Source organism: Papilio xuthus, unplaced genomic scaffold (assembly GCF_000836235.2).
Source record: "Papilio xuthus unplaced genomic scaffold, Pxut_1.1 DF826933.1, whole genome shotgun sequence".
Taxonomy (NCBI): Eukaryota; Metazoa; Arthropoda; class Insecta; order Lepidoptera; family Papilionidae; genus Papilio; species Papilio xuthus.
The window spans coordinates 2,761,247-2,782,593 of NW_013531716.1; the positions used below are offsets into that span (position 1 = coordinate 2,761,247).

Below are 21,347 nucleotides of genomic sequence, written 5' to 3' on the forward strand. Positions count from 1 at the left end.
ACGTCTTAACTAAACTTTATTGTCAAGTACTAGTAAGTTATTGGTTATGTATCGTTTAAACCATCAAATTAGAAATGGTTATTTTAGCTAAGACCAGCTAAGGAGCTAAGACAAAAATATAACGTCAAGATATTAAGCTGAAAATTAAATTGAATTTGAAATTTCTATATGGAATGTAATTTTGTGTAAATATTTTACTCTCGTGTAAGACTTTAGTGATATCAAAGAAAAACAAAGAAAAGAAGAAAAAAATAATCCATTGTCTCTTTTCGTAAAACGTGTAAGCGCGGCAAAGTATCAATTTAATATGTACTAGCCCACATTTCAACAGATGGGGATGACACCGAATCCAATATTTCAATACAAATCTCGGTGTCGCGACGGAGCGCCTGTAAGTTGTTTTATTATCCCCTCTATATCAATTTTTCTTGAATAATTCAACGCTCGACAAAGATTTTTCAATTTTCTAACAATGATATGTCTCGTTAGAAGCTCGCTCGACACATCATTATTAAAATATCAAGTAAAGTCGCTTTGCACGAGACATATTTGAAATAACAATAGACAAATACCAAGAGACGAAATTATATAAAAAGATTCAAAGTCTCGGAGACTTAAAACATCTATGCAACCCCCGAACCCTCTCAAATACGTTATAGCAAAGACGATTCAACACTTTAATTCCTCTTTTGTATTTCAAACGAAACGCATAAGACAAGTTTAAAAGGTTTTTTTTATATCATAAGGTGGCAAACGAGCGAGCGGCAACGTGAAATCGCTGAAGTAGCGAAGTGACCGTTGCCCAATTGACATACGCAATTGCATATGCGTTGCCAATTAATGTTAAACTTTATTTATGTACCTAATTTTCTAACTGGATTTCAATAGAAACTGACTGAATCCATTGATTGCCACGCCAATGACATATTTTAATATCTTTATTTATAAAAATCATTTGCTGTTCGTTAGTCTAGCTAAAACTCGAGAACGGCTGAACGGATCTTATCTTGGTATTGAAATGTTCGTGGAGGTCTAGGAAAGATTTAAAAGGTGAGAGAAATTTGAATAATTGCCGAGAACTAATTAAGTTTGTTTCATGCCACACGGACGGAGTTGCGGACGACAGCTAGTAATATAATAATTTCGACAAATTATACAGAGATGAGTTCCACCTGTTGCGCTAGTTCAAATTAATTCTGAAAAAAAGTTGTTATAGAACGTATAAATATGCATTTTATATCATTGACCGGAATATCTATTAAAAATAATCTTTCTATCTTTCAAAATTATACAGTCGCGTTGAATTTATTCTTGGCATCGTCTCATCTCACCTTTAGAATATATCTTAATATTTAATAAAGAAATACAAATATTTAATGATTTATTTTACAATGAATAAACCAGGTCTCATATGATTACATCAGATATTAAATAATGATATTGCATAAAGAAAGTACTTGCGAGTTATATTTATTTATTTAATTACAAACAATATGCACGCATCATAATTAGACGGAAAAACTGATGCCGGCAATTTGGAACAAGTACAAAAGGATAGACTCCCGCCCATTTTGATATTAGTCTTTAACTTTTGATAGTAACGCATGCAGGGTTAAATAAACCAACAATTAAGTCACACAATACACAGTTAATATAAAATATTTTCCCTACACATGATTTTAATACTGAGCAATACAAAAAGTAAATTTGCTTAATGGATGGAATATATCGCTCGGAATCTGTGTTGAAGCGTAACTTAATAAAATTACTTCGCTACTGAAATTTCAATGCAGCCGGTTTGCTGATTGAATATTAATCAATCACTTTTTTAAATTCAAAAGAATTCATGCTACGATATAAACTTGTACTATTTCAACGACGGAGGAGGGGACGTATAGGAAGGGGATGTGTTCTGTACCTGTGAGTTCAATCCTACGACAATTGATGGCATCGCATCTGAATTCGCGGATGTCTATGGCAGCGGTTATTTCGCTATTTCGGCGAATTACGCTAGCCGTATGCTCGTTTGCCATCTTGTATAAAAAAATTGCATATTTTAAATTTTTTATGTAGACTGTTTAAAGTGCATATGTTATTAAAATCTGTTCAGTAAATCTGGGCTAGGTAACTACGTTTCAAACATAGGTTATGTTTGGATGTTTGTTTTTTAAACGTCATCAGCTCACTATATGTCCCCGCCGAGGGGCTCGGAGCCTACCCTAAGTTAAGAGTGACAAGGCCATAGTCAACCACGCTAGCCAAGTGCGAGCTGGTTGACTTCACACATATCTTTGAATTTCTTCTCAGATATGTGCATGTTGCATCACGATGTTTTCCTTCACCGTAAGATCGTCGGATAAATGTACATAAGTAAATCAGAAATCGAAAAACACATTGGTACATGGCGGGATTCGGACCCAGGACCTGAAAATTGCAAGTCATGTGCTTGACTCCTGAGCCACCGACGCTCTTTAAACAATGATACCGATTTTTAAACAATGACAATTAAAAGTCAAAGCCTGTATAAGATTGTGTTAATTATCATCAACAATGATAAAAAATTGATTGTTTGCAATAGGCACCGAACAGATGAGAACGAGACTGTTGTACCTATTTGAAAAAATATATCACTGTTGGGAAGCTACACTATCCCCGGGTTTGTGATAATATATTAATTGTGGTACTTGAGTCTAGAAGCAATATTCGCGATATCGCCGAGCGTTTAGTTACTAAAAAGTTTTATCGAGCGTTTAGTTTAACAATTTTTTATATACGACTAACTGACGTAGTTCAATGACATTTTTTCACAAACAAGTAAATTCCTATTTGTGTGCAAATTTATGATGGCTGCATCCCATTCTAAAAGGATAATCCTTCATGATACGAAATTGCTATTTCTTATTATGTTTACTTTATAATCGAACGCTACTTTTTTCGACTTTTAAAACAAACAAAAAATTTGTACCAAAAATTCTCAGTGTAAACTTCGATTAATACCAATGTTGTTGGTTAAAAGAAAGTAATAGTTAAAATTGGTTTAATCTGATATCATATTCATAACTTAAGACCTAAATTAGTTGTTAGTCTCAGTGATTCAGTCTTCAACGGACAATAACATTTTACAAACGTTTATAATTTTCATTAATACGAATCATCTTCGCACACAATGCTTTTAAGTTGAAAGGTCTTGTTAAATTGCATTGAAAGCGAGGCGGACGAGACATTTCCCGTGCGCCGCGGGAATCTAACCTTAATACACGTAACGTTTCCACGCCGGTAAGAAAATAACGTTAACTATAGTAGAGTTGAGCGTTCAAAACCTCTACCACAAAGCGACGAAAGCTAACCGGATCTGAAGCGAAACAAAACACTGAAGAATTGGCGAAAATAGTATTACATAATATTAATAAGGTTAGACTGCGGTTAATGCTGCTTTTTTGGAAAATGAAAGGAACACGAAAGCGAATCCTGAGGCCTTGCACTAATATTTGTGACAACATTTTCGTAACGTCATCGACAACATTATTCGATTTTTAAAATTTGAGCAGCGCCCCTACCGGGCGTAGAGAGCACCAAAAAATGTCGCACAATTTTTTCTTTCCACACTTTCACTTTTAATAAACGCGCTATTTGTTATAAAACTGTCATAAGTTTAATTCGTTCTGTACATGTTCATCATGCGAATGAAGAGCGATTACCTTGTTTAGTTTTCGCTTATCTTCCGTATATAAATGTGTTAAAGGCGAGTGGATCCGTTGCTTTACTCTAGGACATTGTAAATGCAAAGTCTACACCCAGTTATGTCCTTACACGCAAACTTATCGTTAAAGAAGACTCTCAATGTTTATCTGGATTTACACAATGTTCCGTAATTGCCTTATGTACCCTTATATTGTGATTTTTTTAACCAACTACATTTAAAAAAAATCAACAAATGTATGGTTTTTTAATATCCTATATTGACTTCATCATCATCAGCTCACTATACGTCCCCACCGAGGGGCTCGGAGCCTACCCTAAATTAAGGGTGACAAGGCCATAGTCAACCACGCTGGCCAAGTGCGGGTTGGTTGACTTCACACATATCTTTGAATTTCTTCTCAGATATGTGCAGGTTGCATCACGATGTTTTCCTTCACCGTAAGAACGTCGGATAAATGTACATATTTAAATCGGAAATCGAAAAACACATCGGTACATGGCGGGATTCGAACCCAGGACCTGCAGATTGCAAGTCAAGTGCTTGACCACTGAGCCACACACGCTCCTTGACTTACAAGACACTATATGGCATCAACTATTTTATTGAAATGTTTACTTAAATTCAATAAAAGTATTGTTTGCTTCTTGCGTTTATAAAATATTTACGTTTATGTAATATAATACTTTGTAAAAATAATCAGAAGTGGCGGGCCCTTTTCACCGGTCTGCTAACGTCAAATTTGTTTATCCATGAAATTGCCTCTAATGGCCCGCCGTATTTTGTATACTACCTAGGAAAAAGTACACTTTTGTATACTTCCCTTTCTATAATATAAGATTTTTTTAGTTGAACTCATGTTTACGAATTGGTATCCTTATTTTTACTATGAAAATAGATATCCATTAGATCAATATTGAAACATCTTTCACGAGAAAATCGTTCAAAATAAATACTTTTAGACAAAATTATTTATTAATATAGTAAATTTTTAAACGCGAATATTTCAACATAGTGAATATTATTTATAATTCTATACATATGCCACCTACTTTAGCAACATAAACATACTTTTGCAATACGGCTCGTAAACATTTAATAGCGCATCGGTCGGCGCGTCAGCGCGACTATTGTTAGTTTCCATTTGCCTTTAGGGCGACTATACACTAAGGAAAGATTTGTAGAAGAAACTCAATATCTTAAAACTGTATCATCAAATACTAAAATGCTGCTTATATATTTATAAAATAAGAAAGCTGTTGTAAATAATAGAAGTTATATAATCTATATATTTAACGTAGTTATGAAAGATATCTGTCGCCCATGACTGTAAGCGCATAATTAAAAAAAACGTAATTAGTGGCCTAGAACACAGAATAACACTTCCAGACTATGTTGTACATATGCCAAATTTCTGTGAGATCCGTACAACCGTTCTGGATATGCCTTCTAACAATCATCCATACATACATCCAAACATTCGCATTTATAATATTAGTAAGATTTTTTAATATTATAGAAACTAACAAACTTTCTATATATAGAAAAAAAATCTGCCTATTCTCTCTCAGAAGGGTTAGTTATTGCATTTATTGCTTGTATGTAGAATCATGTGAAATGAACCTTATTTGCGTATGCACTTCAAGCGAGTGAGCGTTGGATGATGCTGCGACGCATACTAATAGAAATTTGCGAAGTAAACAACATTTGAATTCGTACCTGTGATTTAACACAGAATGAACTTAACCGTTAATTTATGACTGTCAGTAACACTTGTGTTTTTCTTACTTGTTATACAAGTATTACAACAGTGGAAACTCTCCTTACCCAACAATGTTAGACACATTGTTCAAAGTGATAACGTTACTGATTTGTTTGGCATTTTACATTCAAGAAATTAGGTTCCAATTTTTTTTAAATGTATCGATACTTGTAGTCATTATTGTTTACTTAAGTGGCCTCTTTTAATCATCATCATCATATTCAGCCCTAATTCGTCCACTGCTGAACATATAGATAAATAAATTTTATGAATTTGAGCTTCTTTTATACTTTTAGTTATTATTGCTTACTTAAGGAGTCTCTTTTAATATATCTGTAGAAATAAATCTTATAAGCTGGAGCTTTTGTATCATAAATGGGTATCAAATTAAAACATTAACTTGTTTTTTTTTTTCAATATACATATTTTTGTCTGTGTTGTCGTCGATACGTCGCGTCGCTATCGGATAAAGTATGTCGTTTGCGGAAAACTCCAACTAAATATAGTCCAGGGATTATTTTAGACGCGTCGTGTCGCGCACACCGCTCCAGACACCAATCCAAACACATTACCAATGGCCGACTTAACGTTAAAACGTTTATAACTCAACTTTTTTAACTATTGTTTAATATTAAACTTTTATTAGTTATAAAATATAATTGTTACTTTTATTATGTGAACGTGGTTTTGTGTTATGTTTATTTTATTAATATGATTTTAAAAGTGCTTTTGTTTTTGTTATGTTCAAAATGTGTATTAACAGAAGTGTTTACAATAGGTAAGAATTTATTTAGTATTTTTTATACTATAATGATATTGTGAATGAACAAACTAATGTTTGGGAGTATCTGAAATGAACTGACGATTGTTTACCATTAAAAAAGCTACGTTACCCAGACTCAACAATCTTTTTTAGTGTCGTATTTTTTCTTTTTAAATGCAAAGATTTGTGGTTAGGATTATATAGTTGTATAGTGTAATTATGTTAAAATAAAAATTAGTAATTTAAGACAACGAATAGACTATGAGTACCATAATATTTTTTAACCTTTTAACACATCTAGTTATTCTTATATGTTTTTCTGTTTCTAGGCCCCGAGATACAGGCTCAGCCTAGTTCGGGGTCTGCAAGATACTTCACTGTATATTATTTTAACGTGTTTTTGTGAAATAAATTTATTCTTATTCTTTTCTTTCACATATGTTTTCCAGGAGGTATCTTTTACACAGATTCAGAAGAACTGAAAGCGGCATTGTCTGTAAGTGCTAAATTATACAAATTCGAAGTATCGATTAAAGAAATCGCAAGAAATGGTACAATACTCGAACTAAATCGTCATGTTTGCGAACTAGCTGAGGTAAGTCAAAAATAATCGTCAGCTATTAAAAAAACAATAAACCATAAGACTTAAGACAGTCAATTTTGCGAAACTTTTTTTTAATTGATAATATTAGCAGATTTTTATTAATTTACTATAATAATATTTCTTGTACCATTCCAACTAAGCTTTAGGCTTGTGCTAGGATATTGTTAACGACAGTAGTCGAATGGCGGGACTCCAACTCACGACCACGTGATCGGTAATCCGTACCCTTAATTAACCATTAGGCTATTGACTCTTCAAAACGATTGAAAAAGGTCTATAAAATCAGTCAAACTTTAGTCTAGTCTTGTATTACACAGCTGCTATGGCAGCTAGATTCTACATCACGCCTCAAAAATAACTTTAAAACAATTATATTAATATTAAAAATGTTAATGTTTAGATGTATGTTTATAAGAAGGTATCTCTGTAAATTGGAATAGATGTAGAACAGTCTGAAAGAACACAAAGTCTACTAGTTAATTTTTTTTAATTCCTCGCAAAATCACAGGCAATAGTCAGTATTTAATAACCGTAATTCCCTTATAAAATATTTTTTGTACTCTTTATTTTCAGGAGAGTGTGATTGGTATAATAGATGGTACAGGAGGACAGTCTACAGAATTCATTCAAGCTCTATGCGATATACTAGAACTGCCACACGTTACTATCAAACATAATGAAATAAAAGAAAACTCTTACATATTAAATTTGCATCCCAGTTCAATGGCATATAATATGGTAAGTACTATATTTTGAGAATAACCGGTTTTAGTAATACAAAAAAAATAGTGTAAGAAAATCTTACTAATATTATAAATCCGTATGTTTCGATGAATGGATGGAACACAACCTGGAAGAACACATAGGCTACTATTTTTTTTAATTCCGCACAGACAGAGTAGCGGGCGACAGCCATTTTATAATAAAGAAAAAGGATATTTAAAAACAAAAATCGTTTTTATTTTGGAAATTAATTTTTAAAGTTCTAGTTATCATATTTTGAAATGATATCACAACATCTAAGAGAGATGTAGAGTCATGAATTTAGACAAGGCATAAAGATATCAATGAGCAATCTGACTCAACTTTTATAAATATTTTAAATAGAATCTTTGAAACATTACAGGTAATGGAGAAATTGGTAGCCCGTAAAGAATGGGAAGAATTTACAATACTTTATTTGAAAGGATACAGTTTAATTCGCACAAACAGTTTGCTTAAATTGAACACACATAATGACAGATACGTTGTTACTTTAAGAGAATTAAGGGGAAATGATTACAGGTAAGTTTAATTTAGACAACGAGTCATTCATACTAGTAAAAAGCGATATAGGGTATTTAAACATAGTTAAATATCATAAAATTAAAAAAAATAGTTTTGCAATTTTAAGTACCTTTAACTACTACATTCTTAAAATCTAATAGACCTAGACATAAATTTAATACAGCTCTTATAAGATAAGAAATTGATAAGTTTATAACAGAAAATATAATAATACTAACATTTCCTTTTAGAGACGTCCTCATCGGTGCCAAAGAGAGTGGATACGTGAATTTCGTGGTAGATTGTCCTCAAGAAAATGTTCCTATAATTTTAAAACAAGCACAAGAAGTTGGTTTGTTGGCTGATGAACATTCATACATATTTGTATCTCCTGATTTATTTACGTTAGATTTGGAAAGATATAGATATGGAGGAGTTAATATGACCGGTGAATATTTAATTTTCAATAATTTCTTACAGTTTAATATCTTTGAAGGGCGTATGAATCTAAAATGTTTCAACAGGGCTTAGATTAGCAGACTTCGAAGAAAATGAGTATTTATGGAATTTCGCTTACAACTTTAATAAGGAATTCGTCTACGCTCGAGAAGCAGATCAACTAACAAGTGAAATATTGTTAATACATGACGCTGTTCTTATATTTTCTAAAGCAACTGAGAAAATGAAATACGGTCTCCAGAGACCTGAAGGTCTTAGTTGTGAAAACGGCACTTCTTGGAATCATGGATCTTCACTGTTAAATTTTATGAAGACTGTACGTAGCTTGATATTTATTTAGATACTAGTTGACAACTACGGGGCTGGACAAAGTACACTCGCTTCGAGTTGAGAATAACTTACGATAATTCACGTGAATGTCGCGCATCAGATCCATATAATTTTTAAATTCGTTATGTAATCAATTAGAAGCAAATGCACTTTACCTAGCCCCCTTAGTATTGCGCCCGTGAATACTACTACTAAATCAAATACTTTATTTCAGAATAAGGTAGACGGTTTTACACGAACATTGACTTTCAACGGCCACGGTGATAGACACAATGTTATATTTGATGTATTAGAATTAACACCTGCTGGAAACCAAACGGTTAGTATATTTATTTTTACTGGCAACCACTAGATCATCCACTAAGAAGTAAAAGCATCTTTTTAATAGTTAGTAACTACTGAAATCCTTGTTTTTTTTAGATCGGTACATGGAACAACAATAATCTCACAATTTCTAGGCCGATTTTAGCTGGTTCAGATATTGTTGAAGAGACAATTATGAAGAATAGAACATTTAAAGTTTTGATTGCGACGGTAAGACCTTTTCAAAGTTACTATTATCCCAGAAAATCTAACACAACATAAAGTTTATGATGATATTGTCATTTGTTACTTTAGAATTAATACAGTATTAGACCTTAGACCTTAGAAAATGTCTAATACGAAATCCACAATTTATTGCATTTTATATTGTCATCCACATAAGTTCACACAGCTTTTGACCGATGGTAGTGTATACTTATTATTGATTCTCACACGTTGTAAGCTCATACCTGGGGAATGAGAATAAATATTTATTAAATTATATAAAATTAATATACTGCTAATTTTATTAAATTTCAGTCTGCTCCTTACGGATACGTGAAGGAATCATCTGACCAACTGGAAGGAAATGATCGTTACGAAGGCTTTACTATAGATCTAATAGAAAAGCTATCCGAGATATTAGGATTCAGCTATGAATTTGAAGTAGAACTTGAGTACGGTACAAAAGATCCTCAAACACAAAAGTGGAATGGAATGATCTATCAACTTATGGAAGATGTAAGTAAAAAAATAGGTTAAATATATTTATATTATTCAATATTTTGAAAATTGTAAGTTGTTCCGCCAATGTCATTGGTATCCTCAAATAATGGTGAGTTTATTTTTAGAAAGCTGACTTCGCAATATGTGACTTTACAATCACATCTCTAAGACAAAGTGCAATAGACTTCTCTACGCCTTTCATGTCATTGGGTATAGGGATTCTGTACAAAACTCCCAGTAAACAGCCACCAGAAATGTTTTCTTTCATGGCAGTATTTTCCAAAGAAGTAAGTGAACTGTTTTATCATTATCATCAACACTATACGTCCCAACCGAGGATCAGAGCCTACCCTACGTTAAGGGTGATTAGGCCATATTCAACCACACGGGGCAAGTGCGGGCTAGTAGACTTCATACATATCTTTGAATTTCTTCTCAGATATGTGCAGGTTGCATCACGATGTTTTCCTTCACCGTAAGAACGTCGGATAAATGAACATATGTAAATCGGAAATCGAAAAACACATCGGTACATGGCGGGATACGAACCCAGGGCCTGCAAATTGCAAGTCAAGTACTTGACCCCTGAGCCACCAATGCTCTTAATAGACGAATAAGAACTGTTTTTACTTCATCAAAATGTTCTGCTTATCTTCTACTAATGCAATTAGCATTAGTAGAAGATCACTCGTTTATAATTTTTAAACCAATCTTGGCTCAATATCATTACAGGTATGGTACTATATGGTGTTAGTGCAACTTGGCCTTGGAGTAATCATGATATTTGTCGGGCGTATTTCGCACAAAGAATGGCAGAATCCTGTTCCCTGCATAGAACAACCTGAAGAACTGAGCAATCAGTTCAGTTTTGCTAATTCTGTTTGGCTTATTATTGGTTCAGTTATGCAACAAGGCTCTGAAATTGCTCCGATGTGAGTATTCATTTGTTTTTAAATTTTTGATTAAGTGCGAGAGTAATTTTTTTTTAATTTGTCTGGTCGAAATTTCAAAATTTAATTGCTTTAATATAGGATCTGTTTGTTTTAGAGCCTTAGCCCCACGTTTAATTACAAGTGTGTGGTGGTTTTTTACTATGGTCATAGTCGCTTCATACGTGGGAACCCTGGTAGCTTTTCTTACGGTTGAAAAAAATGTTTTACCATTCGAAACTTTGGAAGAACTTTACAAGCAAAAATCAATTTCGTATGGAGCCAAGAGTAAAGGATCGACTTTAGGTTTCTTCCAGGTTGTATTCTTTTTTTTAATTTAGCTATTTTTTTATTATGCGATGTTAAAATTGTGTTTTCATTTGTGTTTTTAGCATTCGCCAAATCCCATACTTGCGGGTATGTACAAAAAGATGGTCGATAACCATTGGCTGGTAGCTACTAATGATATCGGTGTGGCAAAGTAAGTCAATCTATTTCCTACTGTAGTTGCCACCATTAGAACCGTTTAATACATAAGCAGATCATGGATGTATATTTCCCTAAATGAAGCTTAAAACACACTAAGCAACTCTTAAGTGTTGCAGTGATTACTTTTTGTTTTCAACATTTTCTTAAACATTTGATGATTAACTAAAATATTGATAAATGTTTCTAGATGTGAAAATGAAACTTATGCATTTTTTATGGAATCTACATCATTAGAGTACTACAAAGAAAGACATTGCGACTTACTTCAAGTGGGTGACTCGTTTGATTCAAAAAGTTATGGCATTGGAATGAAGAAAGGTAAGATTATTCTTTTTTTATTTATTTATTCTTAAAAATGTCCTTTGTAACTAGTATTGAATCCAGGTTCTCCATACAAGAAATACATTGACTACGGTTTACTGAAATTAAAAGAATCGGGAGAAATACAGAAATTGAAAAATATATGGTGGAAAGAGAAACGTGGCGGAGGAAAATGTGGGGTAAGATTTTTGATAAATTCAAAACTAGCTGTCGCTTGCGACGCTTAAGCCTATTTGTTAAGTCAAGCTATGTTCTACATCTGTGCCTTTAGCGAGATCTATTCAGCAGTTTGGAGATACCTTCTAACAAACATCCATTCATCCAAACATTTGAATTTATAATTTTAGTAAGATTACTACTATACGTATAATTTCTACGTCTGCTATCTTAAACAGTACTAAATTTATCCGATTGTCCAATTCAATCCAAACTACACTTCTTAATACATTCAATTCATGTTTCTAAAACTTGAGTTACAATCAAATCAGAAAGTTTTTTACGACTTTTTACTTACATTGATTAGAACAGCAAGTTCAGATCCTTTGAGCCAGTTTTATAACATTTTTATTTTATTCGTCAGCAAGATATCACCTGTGCATTAAATTTGATCATCCAACTTTTGTATGTAAATATTCAAAATTGAGTTTCGAACACTCATTACTTGAACATTGCCAGTGACTATTGTTTGCGTAGGTTGAAACTGTTTAAAAACAAAACTGTTTGTCCTAAGAAAGTAATTTTCACTTAAAGGAATTTTAAAATTGTATTTATGACAGTGCTTTCTCGTTACATTATTACTTAAAGCAAAATTGTACGTACAGCGTGTCCTAAAATTCAACAATAAAACGGTAATTGTGTATAGCCAGCTCGATAACTTCACCGGGAAAAATACTAAAAAAAATCCATCTCTTTTTGTTTAAATGTTACATTAACTTTTGTAACTTTTCTTATAATTTGATACCCTCCACCATATGATCAGACACTGTGGCTACAAATATGAAGATATTCCTGCAATTTTTTTTTGTATTAGCTACCTAAGTAACATAGCTATTAATTGAAGGTAAAAATTGAACCAAGACATTCGTAAATTAAGCACAAAAAATAATTAACTTTGACTGTTTTTTTGAAATTATAGAACATTTTAACTTTTGACCAACTTTGACATGCTACTGTGTAAAAAATGTATGAAGAGTACCATGGCACTGAATTAAAAAAGTACGCGCAACTCATCAAGATTCTAAAATGCTACAACACTATGATAAAAACTGCGAAAATTCTCTAAAAAAAAAAAAAATCATAGTTTTTAGGAATTTTATTAAGTGTTCAAAACCCTGAAAATTTTAGTTCAAATTTTAGGACAACGCTGTATACAGCGTGTCCTAAAATTCAACGATAAAACGGTAATTGTGTATAGCCAGATCGATAACTAGATAATTCTGTTGTAAGATAATACAGAGGACAGTTTTCATTGCCGGAATGCTTTTATAAATAATGTAATCTTATGAGTTTATTATTAATTTAAATTAAAATAATTTACAGATAAAACGGGATGAAGAACAAAAGCAACTCGGTTTGAAAAATATGTTAGGCGCCTTCGTTGTGTTGGGTGTTGGCTGTTTAATCGGACTTTCTATATCTGTTATTGATATGCTGTGGGGCGTATTTAAACGTACCGTTAAATATAATGTAAGTACAAAATTGAAAATTAAACTTTACTCTCTTATACTAGCTCTTAATAAAGCTCCAGCTCCATGGTGTAATTATCCGTAAGTATTCCATTGAATAGTTCCAGCAAAAAAGATCATTGATGATAAACAACAACAATTTTATTTTTTTAATACCAAGTTCTATAAGATTTGAGATGTTATAATCGCACGATTACAGCACAGATTAATTCCAATGTAAAAACTTTAACTTCTTGTTAATTTATACTAAATACAATTTTGGTGTTCGTATTTAGGTACTTCCTCTCTGGAATAAACTAAACCTCGTTTAAAGTAGTTGTGTTATTCATAAAATATGTTATTTTTTCAGACAACATTCAAATTTGAGCTGATAGAAGAATTGAAGTTTGCATTAAAGTTCAGTGGAGACATAAAACCTGTGAAGCGTCACCAGAAATCACAAGACAGTTCTGATTCTATAGCGGAGGCTGAGGCCAAGGATGAAATCAAATCATTACGCTCTATTAAATCTGGCAGGTCTACGGACACTAATAGAACACACCACTCGCATAGTTCCAAACACTCTGGTCTTAGTATGGCTTTTGCTAAACGACGTGAATACAGCTGATATTGGAGACAAGCAGCTGGTCGTTAAATCTTAAATGTTCACTCGCCCTATAATACCAGAGGAACTACTGAGATATAGGCGACGGGAACTTATTCTTGATTTTATTTTAAATAAAAAAGCAAAACAGATATTTGTTCTGACTGGTTGACTAGATAAGTAGACGTTAATCGGTTTTATTATGTTTACTTATTTACACGTCCTTTTGTATAATTGTATAAGAAATAAACTTGACTTTCATGAGATTACTATGATCACTTTTTATTATAATATGATAATTAATTTTAAAAACCAAAATTTATAGAGCATATGTAAATAACGGCGAAGGATAAAACAGCATTATTGTAGAATTTTGTTGGATAATAATACTTAATATTGTTTAAGCTTTCAATGGTTTGTTTAATCTAGTATCTTACTAACTAGTTGAAAGTATATAAAAACTAGATAATAGACTAAATAATAAACAAGTGATATATGAGGGCTTTATTTCAATGTCTGCTCGAAATGGACACCGACCTTTGCGACCACAATCTTTCTCCGCGAGCCCATTAGCTATATAAATTGCACGACAAAATTCACAGCAAGGGTATGATTTACATCTAAAACAAATTCATTAAAAAGAGTATTTTAATATGATACTCCGTAGTACAGCGGTAATAGTATCTAGCTGTCAAACACTGATTCTGATACGGTTCTATTTATAGCTAAGGAAAAGATTTTTAGTGTGACTGGAATTGGAATGAGTTATTTTTAATGGTATTATAGCTATAAGTTTTCAAAACTACTTTAAAAATAAATTATATATCTACAAAAATTGGACGTTTATGTTATAAAGGAAACTCTTTTTTTTAAATAGTATTAACGTTAATAGACAGCAGGACATATACCAAGGATATCACTTTGCTAATTTGGTGACGCAATATATGTGCACATTGCATAACACATTAAGAATAGGTAAATGAAAAACGTTTTGTTATTTTAAATATTTTTTTATTTATGTGTAGTGAACTAAATAATTGTGACTTCCTGTCATAATAGGCGATCTTATACAGACCAATTTGGTGTCATGTATAAAGCAAAATAGGTGGTGCTAGAATTCATTACTAATTATTTATAATTTTCAATTTGCTAAGTAAACTTTCTCATTCTTGCTATTTGTATAGCGTTACTTTGACGTCTGCTGTGAGCATTATGATTCGAATGTGAAGATCTTTCAGAACGCGGGGTTGGTGCATGGTCAGGTCTGATATCTTCTCCGGTAAATTCCACATCACCACTTTTATCATCATCATCCTTTTTAGAACTCTTAGATCCCGTCGACTCCCGATGTCGCACCGGCTTAGTATCCCCACTGAAGCTCAATATGAATTTCAATTCAGCAATAAGTTCCTCTCTGAATGGAACCTTGAAAATAATTGTATCACATTAAATACTGAATGTATTCTAATTTTATATAAAAAATCTAAGATATATTTTACCTTATGAGTATGTGATATCATCCAGACATCAAATATCATTTCAATAAAAGCGCAAACAACCGCTAAAGCAGATCCCGCGACTAGTACAATGAACACACCACCGACATTAGCTAACACCAGCGGCTGGGCATCACCACTGCTTGCATCGTCATCCTTTTTATAAAAAACATTCCAAGTTTTTATAATTATCAAGTCAAGTTTGATTAGTTGAAGTTAGTGGCTAGTTCTACCAACCGGACTAAACCACGTGACGTATTTGACGTAAGGTGTTTTACTATGCAGAATTTGTGATGGTGGTTGAGATTATGCTTTAGAAATAAATTATAAAGCTCTTACCGCACAGGCGCCACCACCTCTTTTCTCCTTCCACCACTTATCTTTCATCCTTGCCAACTTGCCTTCTTCTTGTAATTGTAAAATCGATTCACTCATTGGTTGTCTGTAAGGTGAATCTAAAAGAAAAATGTTCCAATATAGTTTAATTCATTATTACTTCAGTAAATAGATGTTCCGATATACATACTTTTTTTCATAGCGATGCCGTATCCCTTGTTATCTAGCAAGCCTCCAACTTGCGCTACATCACAATTTCTTTCGACCATGTATTCAATCGAAGTTGATTCCATCAAAAACGCATAATTCTCTTTCTCAGATTTTACCCTGAAAAATCATTATTCATCATTATAAGCTCACTATATGCCCCCACCGAAGGGCTCGGAGCCTACCCTAAATTTCAGGGGTGACCACGCTAACCCAGTGCGGGTTGGTTGACTTCACACAAGTCTTTGAATTTATTTTTAGACATGTCCAGGTTTCCTTCACCGCAAGAACGTCGGATGAATGTAAATCGAAAAGCACTATGGTACATGGCGGAATTCGAACCCAGGACTTGCAGATTGCAAGTCAAGTCCGTAAACCTTGAGCCACCGATGCTCTCAAAGATGAATGATGCATAAACTATTGGTGTTATTTTACGAACTACAATATTGTTTCTGCTCTCCTTACTTTTAAAATAATTCGAGATTTAGTTAACAAAATAACTCTTTAGTAATTATAATAGACATACCTTAATAGTCCTTCATCGTTTGTTGATGTCATAAGTTCAGGATGTTCATCCATATAGTGATACATTTTTTGATACAGCAAATTATCTGATTCCTAAAATTGACAATTTTACAGACTCATTCATGACTTTAAAGGAATTATCTTTATCAATTTTATTTCTTACTTTGAAAAAACTGAAAGTAGCACCACCCTTTTTTGCTCCGTATGTAATGCCATAAGGATTGCTCGCTAAATCTGATACAGATTTTATAGCGTAGAATTTAGATTCGACCGTCAAAAATGCTGCTAAATTAGCAGTATATGATGACACCATGATTAGTGTAAAGAACCACCACATACTTCCCGCCATTCTTGTAGATACTGCGCTAGAATTTAATTTAGACTAAGTTCACAATTTTGTTACACAAGTACATGATATCTTTATATATATAATTCTTCTGTGAGTGTGTATGTCACTGAACTTCTCTCAAACGACTGGACCGATTTTGATGAAATTTTTTGTGTGTGTTCAAGGGGATCTGGGAATGGTTTTTAGATTCACAATTTTGTCCGCTGGACAATGTTTTTTTAATTAATTTTTAATTTATTAGTAGTTGTTGATTTTGGAATGTTTTACATTGGATCCGACAGACGGCGCTACCATCGCAGTGTCAAATTTTCAAATTAAAGACGTGTAGACAGGACAACGTCTGTCGGGTCCGCTAGTATTATTTATAAAAATGTCATTTACATGGGAGCAATTTCAGATCCCTGTGTGAGTACACTGCCTAATGTAAACCAGAAAGCATTAGCTAATGTAAATTGATTGTCTAATGTTTCTGGTTCTTCTATACAAGGGTAAGGATTTTGCCATTCTTCCGGAGCAAATCTTCCTAAAATGAATAAAAGGACGGACACTCCAACATAAGCTCCAGCCAACCAACCCCAAACCTGAAACATTAGGTTATTTAAATATATACATCAATTTAGAAAATAATTTAATTTAAAAAAATAACAAACCTCTAGAGAAAAAGGAGAAATAAACGAAAAAAGATCTGGTGGTTGTTTAGTTGGCTTTTTATACAAAATTGTAATACCAAGATTCATAAATGGGCTTGTAAAATCTACTACTTTTTGCCTCGCGGCAGTTATCGTTAGGTCTGTGATAGCGAAGTCAGCTCTCTGTAATGTAAATATTTCAACCGTCAAATAAAATCCTGCTCCTTTTTTATAATATATTCAGTGTAGTAATCACATATTTATAATATATTGATAATTTACACCGTCCATAATTTTTTCCATCATGCCAGTCCATTTTTTCGTTTTGCTGTCATATGATCCATATACACCATCAGCTTGGATGTCAAAAGTGTAATTGAATTCGTTCATTTTAGCTAACTCCTCTATGACTTCTATTCCAAAACCTTCGTAGCGATTATTTCCTTCCAGCTTATTTGATGATTCTCTGAGCATTCCATACGGTGCACTCTGAATTTGATGAAAATGTAATTTTAAAACATTAAATTAATTCTACTGTTTGTATATTATTACAATATAGTGGTTATCAACGAAATTAAAGTCATTAAACTTAAAGATGGAAATATTTCAAAACGAAAATAGTAGTAAAAATTTAAATCCTCACCAAGGCTGTAAGTATAATGAAATGTTTGCCTTTCATTGAATCGCTTCCTTCCTCTTCAACAGGTGGTATAACAGTCCTCGTATCTTCATATCCATCTTCAGCATTCCAAGTACCTACCTAAGTTTGAAAAGGAGTATTTAATATAACTAACTGATTTGATCAATATAAATAAAAATTGTCTTAATTCACCTTTTCGAACCCATGAGACATAACTTCGAGGACATCAACTTCAAAGTCAGATCGTAAACCATCTTCGTCAAATTTTATAACACCTGTCATTCCATCGATTTCCATCTGATTATAAGTAAAATATTTATTACCTTTTAATAATTGTAAATTATAAGATAATTTTGTCCTACTTACAGTTCTCACGAAATTTATAATACTTGATCCAAAATTCCACGTCTCCTGATCTTCGCATGTAATGTTTGCACCTTCCTCAAGTCCCATAGTTTTCAAAGCAGTAGTATATAAAGACACTGCATCGTATACTAATGCTAAGTTAAAACTAAGTGCTGATTCCGGAACAGCATTTTGAATTTTACCCTCCGATAAATCTATAACTTGTTCATTTAGCGATTTTATAAAATTCTGAATGTTTTCTGAACTTTGATCAAAAAATCTCACACCTAGAAGATAAACAATATCAATGAAGGAATATGAAAAAAAATTATGTTGAAAAAGATTTCGTTAGTATTTATGGAAACTGCGATTGGAGTAAGATATAGGAATCATGGAAAAATAGAGAGATATTTTGCAACTCAAATTCACAAGTAACAAAATATATGCAAAAGGTGTATCTGGTATTTAACTGTCTGGACTTCAGTTACTTTCCTTATATATCAAGGAGTGCTGCATATATGTCCGTAATTTTCATTTCAATTTCATCATCATCAGCTCACTATACGTCCCCACTGAGTGGCACTGAGCCTACCCTAAGTTAGGGGTGACTGGGCCATAGTCAACCACGCTGTCCAAGTACGGGTAGGTTGACTACACACATATCTTTGAATTTCTTCTCAGATATGTGCAGGTTGTATCACGATGTTTCCCTTAATCGTAAGAACGTCGGATAAATGTACATCAGTAAATCGGAAATCGAAAAACACATTGGTACATGACGATTCGAACCTGCAGATTACAAGTCAAGTGTTGAAACCCCTGAGCCACCGACGATCTCTGAGCCACCGACGCTTTCAATTTAATTAAAATAAAATTCGCCCGGCAGTAATACAAGGACTTAAAACAAGATTACCTGTAATGTTAGAGCCTCCGTGTTTGAATAATTCAATATCAATTGAATGGAAATCAGGATTCATTATTACGTAGCTATGTTTGTCCGACATAATTCCAACTTGCTGAGCTTGTAAAAGGATTTCAGATAGATTTTCTTGTCCACTGATTACTAAGTAGTTAACTGAACCAGACATTTTTATGTTCTTTAATTGGCTTCTGAAAATAAATAAATTCAACATAAAATTTAGATATCCAGAAACATTTTCAAGCATCCTTAGTATATTCTACCGCAATTTTATCACATCTTATCATTAATTTTGTAATTCGTTTAAAACAATCATATAAACTTTGATTATTACCTGTAATCGTCGCCTTCCGGTAATTGTACTACTGTCATTAGGATATTTTCATCCGTTACTAAATTCTGCATAGTTAAAATGTTGTTCAAAAACGGTAAAAGTTCAGCACCTTCGTAAATTATAGTAAAATCTGTCCAACCTTTCATTTTGATAATATCAGCAAAAACCTAGAAATTAAACTAGTATTGTGATTAACGAAGCATCAAATACTTATACTGAGATGTTATACGTACCTGAGAATATGCTATGTGATTTGGGTATAAATTTATGGCAGACCAGTTCCGATTTTGTGCCTCTATGAACTCTGTAATAATTTGCGGCAACTCCAAGTAATCGGCTATAGACTGTATATGTTGTAATGAAGTTCTATGAATAGGTCCAAACACACCAAACACGTTGCTCTGACAACAAAAGGAATGTTAGCTTAAAATACTTTTTCTAAATTTTTCGCTATAGCACAGTTTTTATCTTGGATAACCTTACCTCTAGAAGTGAACATACTGCAGTTTCTGCTTCAACAACATCATCAGGTGAAATTCTTATGACATTTGATATGAATGGATTCTCCTGATTTTCTGACGCCGCTTCTATAGCTACGTTGAAAGCAGCCTCATATAAAAAACTACCATCATCGAATACCGCTCCTGTCAATTTATAATTTTAAGAATTAATTTGATCATTGTAATATATTGCTTTATTAACATTAATGATCCATTACTCACCAATAGTTCTATCAGCCAATGCATGTTGCAGTAAGAAAATAAACAAACTGAAAACACTTTCTTTTATAAGATGCATCTGTATGCATTCTATTTACATATAATTATATATATAAAGTATGTAACACTATCAGAGTATCTGATCTGCGTAGTTGCAGACGAAGAAACTAACAGACAATAATTTTAGAACTTGTTCTTCATTTGCAACATAATCGTGTCACACATTCGTACTTGGCATGAACTACAAATAGGCAAAGTGCCCTAAATCTCATTAGATGCACTTTTGTTTAAGAGGTTAATTCCAAAAAGACTTCTTCAAAAGTAGGATCCTTGATTACACTGTTAAGATTTATCTTTTATATCTAAGATTCAATATTGTTTCTACCTGGAATATGGATATTAGAACGTTTATAATTGCTTGCATTGACCTTCAATTTAAACGTAATTTTATATTAAGAACAGTGCCATCTTTCGAACGATTCCTTAACTAAAATAGAATTCGCAAAAGTCTTTCCTCTCCAATTTCTTTAACAACCATGGAAGATAACCAGATGGCAGGATTATACAAAGCATTATGCTTTAAAACATTTTTTATTATTTATTAACGACTAAAGTTTAAAGGATCACGATTGTTTAAACTGTCAAACATTACACAGGTCAAATTCATGCTCGACTTTTAGTGATTCATTATTAAGAAACCTGACATAAGTATCTGATAGTGATAACACGAAGAAAATAGAAAACTCGATAAGCGAGAAAATATCTGAAAAATTAACTTTCACGAGCGTCGGTGGCTCAGTGGTCAAGCACTTGACTTGCCATCTGCAAGTCCTGGGTTTGAGTGCCGCCATGTACCAATGTGTTTTTCGATTTCCGATTTACATATGTACATTTATCCGACGTTCTTACGGTGAAGGAAAACATCGTG

At 32.9% G+C, this 21,347-nt stretch overlaps 2 protein-coding genes across 3 annotated transcripts in view; one reads left to right on the forward strand and one right to left on the reverse strand.

Moving 5' to 3' along the window:
• The window catches only part of LOC106122108 (glutamate receptor ionotropic, kainate 2), a 121,179-nt gene extending 106,990 nt beyond the window's left edge, over positions 1-14,189 (forward strand). Inside the window, exons 1-17 of one of the 2 annotated variants that reach the window (XM_013317974.1) lie at positions 5,946-6,240; positions 6,675-6,820; positions 7,403-7,567; positions 7,956-8,113; positions 8,347-8,543; positions 8,620-8,870; positions 9,099-9,203; positions 9,305-9,418; positions 9,728-9,928; positions 10,039-10,200; positions 10,646-10,845; positions 10,961-11,159; positions 11,235-11,323; positions 11,519-11,649; positions 11,716-11,831; positions 13,192-13,338; positions 13,687-14,189. In XM_013317974.1, the coding sequence (XP_013173428.1) occupies positions 6,174-6,240; positions 6,675-6,820; positions 7,403-7,567; positions 7,956-8,113; positions 8,347-8,543; positions 8,620-8,870; positions 9,099-9,203; positions 9,305-9,418; positions 9,728-9,928; positions 10,039-10,200; positions 10,646-10,845; positions 10,961-11,159; positions 11,235-11,323; positions 11,519-11,649; positions 11,716-11,831; positions 13,192-13,338; positions 13,687-13,944 (2,706 nt within the window). In that variant the 5' untranslated portion in view covers positions 5,946-6,173 and the 3' untranslated portion in view covers positions 13,945-14,189. Of the gene's footprint in view, positions 1-5,945; positions 6,241-6,674; positions 6,821-7,402; positions 7,568-7,955; positions 8,114-8,346; positions 8,544-8,619; positions 8,871-9,098; positions 9,204-9,304; positions 9,419-9,727; positions 9,929-10,038; positions 10,201-10,645; positions 10,846-10,960; positions 11,160-11,234; positions 11,324-11,518; positions 11,650-11,715; positions 11,832-13,191; positions 13,339-13,686 lie in introns of those variants that run through there. The other variant, XM_013317975.1, reaches the window with a different exon arrangement.
• Positions 14,190-14,950: 761 nt separating this feature from the next.
• Positions 14,951-20,588, reverse strand: LOC106122105 (glutamate receptor ionotropic, kainate 2). The gene is made up of 17 exons (XM_013317971.1): positions 20,423-20,588; positions 20,184-20,344; positions 19,934-20,101; positions 19,701-19,867; positions 19,361-19,557; positions 18,469-18,734; positions 18,295-18,399; positions 18,106-18,222; positions 17,745-17,951; positions 17,484-17,645; positions 17,215-17,414; positions 16,648-16,849; positions 16,486-16,577; positions 15,943-16,079; positions 15,756-15,871; positions 15,420-15,572; positions 14,951-15,345 (listed from the first exon to the last, which is right to left on the reverse strand). Exons 1-17 carry the CDS (start codon positions 20,496-20,498, stop codon positions 15,070-15,072), a joined length of 2,802 nt encoding a protein of 933 aa, XP_013173425.1. The 5' UTR covers positions 20,499-20,588; the 3' UTR covers positions 14,951-15,069.
• Between the last annotated feature and the right edge of the window lie 759 nt (positions 20,589-21,347).